This window comes from Papaver somniferum, chromosome 6, assembly GCF_003573695.1.
Source record: "Papaver somniferum cultivar HN1 chromosome 6, ASM357369v1, whole genome shotgun sequence".
NCBI classification, from domain to species: domain Eukaryota; kingdom Viridiplantae; phylum Streptophyta; class Magnoliopsida; order Ranunculales; family Papaveraceae; genus Papaver; species Papaver somniferum.
The window spans coordinates 102,590,138-102,595,647 of record NC_039363.1 but is presented as its reverse complement, the minus strand read 5'-3'; the positions used below and the strand labels follow the sequence as shown (position 1 = coordinate 102,595,647).

At 37.8% G+C, this 5,510-nt stretch overlaps 1 protein-coding gene across 4 annotated transcripts; it reads left to right on the top strand.

The window, feature by feature from the left end:
- The first annotated feature begins 311 nt into the window (after positions 1 to 311).
- On the top strand, positions 312 to 5,261 carry LOC113288646 (protein ENHANCED PSEUDOMONAS SUSCEPTIBILTY 1-like). 4 transcript variants are annotated; one of them, XM_026537741.1, is made up of 4 exons: positions 312 to 2,588; positions 2,994 to 3,093; positions 4,627 to 4,785; positions 5,207 to 5,261. In XM_026537741.1, the coding sequence occupies exon 1, from the start codon at positions 844 to 846 to the stop codon at positions 2,260 to 2,262; it is 1,419 nt and encodes a 472-aa protein (XP_026393526.1). In that variant the 5' UTR covers positions 312 to 843; the 3' UTR covers positions 2,263 to 2,588; positions 2,994 to 3,093; positions 4,627 to 4,785; positions 5,207 to 5,261. The 4 variants fall into 4 exon arrangements, with proteins under 4 accessions (XP_026393526.1, XP_026393528.1, XP_026393527.1 ...); XM_026537743.1 differs by lacking the exon at positions 4,627 to 4,785 and having other exon boundaries at positions 5,207 to 5,253; XM_026537742.1 differs by lacking the exon at positions 5,207 to 5,261 and having other exon boundaries at positions 2,994 to 3,064; positions 4,627 to 5,081.
- The last annotated feature ends 249 nt before the right edge of the window (positions 5,262 to 5,510 follow it).

The following is a 5,510-nucleotide window of genomic DNA, read 5'->3' as shown; positions in this document are numbered from 1 at the left end:
CACAGAAAACAACTATTCGTTGTTTCCATTTTTCTGTATTCAAAAACAGAAAACAAATGGAAAACGTTTTCTGAAAATACCTCTGTCAAACACGTTTTCTCCTTCTTTGTGTTTTCTCTGTTTTTAAAAACAGAAAAAAATACGTACCAAACACGGCCTAATTCTCCAAGTTCTATGTATGCGCATATTGTTTAAGTTTAATTTCCTTGTATTTTGAACTTTTTGTTCGAACTAGCTTAGCTTAAGGAGAAAGAGACCTGAAGCTTGTCATTTCCTACATTAAGAATTTCAATTCGATATCAGTAGTAATTCTGATGTCGAGATAAAAGATCTTTATAATTTTGTTCTTTGAACACGCATACAGTTCCCCCTCGGCATCGACTTTGTTCCACCAATATTTTTACTTACCAGTAATGGTACTTCGACTGGCAAGTACGTACCAAACATGTTGTTGGCCGATAGTCGTTTGTTACAAACATTTTTTGTGGCCTTGGTGTTATCTGCCACTAACTGGTCAAAATACGTGCTCGATCCTCCTTCAATCAAATGGAGCAGCCTCATTTAAGTCTAATGTCTCTTCCTCAAAAAAATTCAAATATTGATATGACAAAGCTTTCACTTACCTGGTGGTTAGTGGCAAGTGATTTAAATTTTCCAATTGTGTTTTGTAGTATTAATTGCTAAACTATAGAAGCGACAATACAGGGTTCTGGACAGCTACTTCTATTTTAGCTTTAGGCCTTTATGCAGAATTCAGATGCTATATAAGATTCAAACATTGGAGCGGTTTTAGTATGCATGCAGCCATTTACAATTAGCTAGTGCAAAGTAGAGATCACAAAAATGGGTTCTGCCAAAGAGGTTCAGTGCGTCTCCACAACCATGGTCAGACCAGCGAATTACACAAGTCATAAGCGAATTGACTTGAATTCATGGGATATAAAACCTCTAGGTTATCAATACATGCAAAAGGGACTTTTCTTCACAAATTTACAGCAACCACTGCGGAAGCAAGGAGAAGAAACAAACAATAACGGTGTCAGCGACATGATAAGTCATCTCAAAACCTCATTGTCATATACCCTTGATCATTTCTTTCCTTTAGCCGGTCGTCTTGGTATTGAGAAACATAAAGATGATGACACGATCTCCGTGTATATCAATTGCAACTTCGAGGGTGCAGAGTTTATTCATGCCACTGCGGAGATATCCGTGGACGACATCCTCTCCCCAGCCTATATTCCTCAAAGCATCATCAATCCATTGTTCCCCCTCAATGGGGTAATGAATTACGAGGGTGTATCGCAGCCATTGCTTTCGATTCAAGTCACGGAACTACTCGACGGCATATTTATAGGGTGCAGTGCAAACCATTCGGTCTGTGATGGTACTTCGTTCTGGCAATTCATTAACACATGGTCTGAAATCTGTAGATCATCCAATAATTATACTCCAGTTCGTCCAATTTTTGAGCGCTGGTTTATGAATGACACAGATTGCCCTCTCCGGCTTCCGTCCTCATTCGCCGATAAATTTTTGGCATCAAAACCCCCCACAAGGGATCCGATTATTCCACCATTGCATCGTTACGTGGAGAAATGTTTTCATTTCACTAAAAAAAACATCGCCAAACTGAAAGCGGCTGCCAATTCCGAGGTAATGTCAGCAAAAGAAAATATGTTACTTTCTTCGCTGCAAGCCGTATTAGCTCATGTTTGGATAGCGGTAACACGCGCGAGAAAGAGCTTGAACGTTAACTTCAACGAAAATGAAGAGACTATGTTTGGGTTAATGATGAGTAACAGAGCCAAGTTTGATCCGCCATTGCCGGAAGCCTACTTCGGCAACTCATTAACCTTCGGGATGGTCATCGCAAAGGACGATGAGGTGCTCGAGAAGGGGTTTGGTTTCTTAGCTTCGTTATTGAAGGAGGTGGTCAACTCCCACAGTGATGAAAAAATTAAGAGTGCTATCGGGTCATGGATAAAGAAACCTTTTATCCTAAGTTCTGGTGAAATTTCAGGATCGGGTAACAAAAATTTAGTGGCGAGGAGTTCCCACAGGTTCAATATGTATGGAAATGATTTTGGTTGGGGACGCCCTGTTGCGTTAAAAGCCGGTTCAAGCGGAAAATCTAGTGGAATGACTAGTGTGAGTCCAGGACCAGTTGAAGGAAGTATTGACATTGAAATTGTCCTTCCAATTGAGGTTTTTCAGGCCATGGAAAGTGATGCTGGATTCATGGAAGCCTTCTCAACTTAGCCTCTTTCTTCTCAGTTGAAAACTTATGATGTGTTTCTCTAGCTCTAGCTAGTATTTCCATTTGTCAGTGCAGTTCTTGTTTTGTACCGTCATCTCTGGCTCAGAAGTCACAATATTTTAAAGCGCGTCTCTCTCTAATATAAAAGTAAAAGCCAATACCCCCAAACTCAGAAAGCAATATGATTCATGCATACGATTCACATCTCAGTCTCTCTGCTGAGTTGACGAATCGCGACCTTGTTGTCGCCATGGAAACAAAATTATGCTTCAACATATTAATCTGAGATGGAGATTTCGATGTCTGATCAGTTGGTTAACTTTCTCTGGTAAGATTGATACCTTCTCTCGTTTCTAAGATCTAAGAACCCTATTTTATGCGCGCCGTACCTTTTTTCTTAGGTATTTCTTTTACTTTGAACATGACATTTTGCTACCATGTTGGTTTCAAATCTTAGGGTTTTATATTTTCACTTCAAATTCTCATTCATGATTATGATAGATTATCTCATGTTTAACAAATTGGGTGAAATGAATCACTGTCCCTCTTCAAATTCTCAGCTCACTGTAATGATTTTTTAGTTTTGTTGGAAGATTTATTGCAAGAATTATGCAATTCACTTGTTTGAAGTGTACAATTGTTCTCCTTGGTTGTTATAATTACTCGATTCCTTTGTGGTTTTAGAGATGCTTAAGGTTCTAGAGCTGTCTAATCTGTTGTGGCAATTTTGCAGTGCCCACGACGATTGTCTTGGACTCTTAGCTCTTATGATTGCCATGGGATGAAGGTGTGATTGCACCTTGGGTAGGTGGTGTTTAAACTCCTGTTATCAGGTTGGCAGACAAATTCATCTTCACTTATGCTGATTAGTGCTTATTCTTTATATACTCATTGCTCATGTCACTCATAGGATCATATTTTCTTTTGCATGTGTAACCACACTCTTCATGCCATTAGGATTTAGAACACTAATTTAAGAATTAGAACAAATTAGATAGAGCCAGTGGGGTGTAGCTTTCAAGGTGGCCTTCTAGGGACCAAGCAAGGAGAAAACAGCTGTTTTTTGCAGCCACACTAGTAATGGTAAAATTACCATGCAATTTGCTCTCTTCTGTCTTAGTATGTGCATGACTCACTTCTTCGACAAGGTTGGACAGTATTAGGTAAGTGCTCGTCGATGTGGTCTTTATTAGTCATGTCATGTAAAAGTTGATACTTCAAAAACTAGCTCGTCCATCTTTTTCTCTCAGTATCACTTTAGTATAGCAGAGGCTTAGGAGTAGGAAACTGGCTTGGTGAATTTAAACTGTTACTCATATTTGCCCGGTAGCAGAATGAGCGATATGATCGCGGACTGATATTGGTAGTGTCATGTTTTAAGAACAAGAAAAAGATTAAAAGTACGGGGAAGTAGAAAAAGAAGTTCCAGTAGATATCGAGTCATGATGCATATGTAGAAGCTTTCCATATAACGTTAAAGTTGAAGTTAATCAAATAACCTCAATCTGCAAGAAGCCCACATGGGTGGAATAAACAAGCCCAGGTGCTGCGACTAACATTCAGGAAAGCAGAAGAAGTCCAACAAGTGCAACACCATTTTCTTTTAACATATATAGACTCAAGCATAAGTTCTGTAGAGTGCGCTACCATATTCACATATTTTGATGCTGTTCAGACATTTACATTTTATAATAGCAGAGTTTCTCTCTTTTTGTTTCTCTAATTGGAGAAGATAATGAACAAGTCTGCCATGATTCTTCAATTTTGTGGAAGTTGGTTCACTACACGATTCATAAAATTCAACCCCGCGTCACATTGATTTATTCATGTATACTTGGTCAGATTAAGTTACTTTTGTTCATGTTTTATAGAGACCAATGTTTTATAAAATGGTCAGATTAACTGTAGGAGACCGTTTTGCAACATATGAATTTCCGTTTTAGTCTAGGTTATGATAATTACGGAGTAAGAGTCTATTCTTTCATGGGTCTAAATTGGAAAAATAACTTTAATTGGTTGTTGAGAGTCATAATCTTATGGTTGTTATGATTTTCTTAGGTACTTGATTGAATCATTGAACTGATATTATGTTTGGTAATGTAATGTTCTTATTTTATATTGTCTAATTAATATTTCCCCCCCTACTAGTTACCTATTGAAGACATTTTTAATAGCTAGAAGTTAGGTTAAGCTTAAGTAGTCAACCCTTTGCTTAACAGCTTTGTGGAAACAATGTACAATAGGAATATTTAGGATGATTCTCGTTTTCATTTTATTTTCTTCATATTGTTTAGTTTAATTTCAAATTTCCCTTGTTTAAAACTATTAAAATTGCAATATATATTTTATGTTTTCTTGCACCATAGATGCTGAAGTGGCACGACCGAGACAACATATGAATACAATGTCCAGAAGTGACGCTCATTGAGACTGCTAGCTCTTAGAAGAACTCTGCTGTGTAATTCTAGAAAATCCATCCTGCTAACATTTCCCCTTTGCTGCATCCTTTTCATTTTTTGGAGAAGGTATGCCATTCCTTATCAGTTTTCTTTAGTGCTTTGGATCTACATTAGGTGTAATGGAACCATGCTAGGTACTCAGGTACATAAGTATTCCTTGTTATACTACATGTATGCCATGTATTCGACACGGCTAACTCTGTCAAAAGTTTCTAGACTTATGTTTCAAACTTTGATGATCATGTATTATATAGAAGAGATAGCCAAAAGATGAACACTTGGGCATGTAATATGTTAGAAAGGTCAACTCAACCTTGGAATCATCTTTCTTACGTCTTATTAGAAGAATCAGTCAATTGAAACATACTGATGTCACTTGGGCTTCGCTAAATAATGCCAATGTCCTGACCTTGGAATGGATAATCTTAAAATTTTGATTTGAAATGAAATATGACTTTTCTTCTTTGTTTTTTCCTCGCGTTTTCAGGGGCCACTCGAAAGGATTTAGGGGCCAACAATAAAAGAAAAAAAGTCACCCAAAGGGAAAATGTAGCCAGCCCTTATCTCGCGTAATTCGTAATGGCGAAATTACCCTTATATATTCGGAGGATATGATAACATTGTTATCCTCCGATTGCAATCGGAAGCCAAAATATTTCCCAGACTTCCGATTGTAGTCGGTGCAGTATTAGAATGATTTGTGTTCATTAATCGGGAGTGTACACAGCCAGCCATAACCACTTGGTTCGTGTTTTGGATGCAGCGTTAATCGGGAGTTAAATATATTACAA

What these genes read in the sequence shown, in the direction of transcription:
- LOC113288646 (XM_026537741.1), top strand. Translation starts at nt 844, where the DNA reads ATGGGTTCTGCCAAAGAGGTTCAGTGCGTCTCCACAACCATGGTCAGA.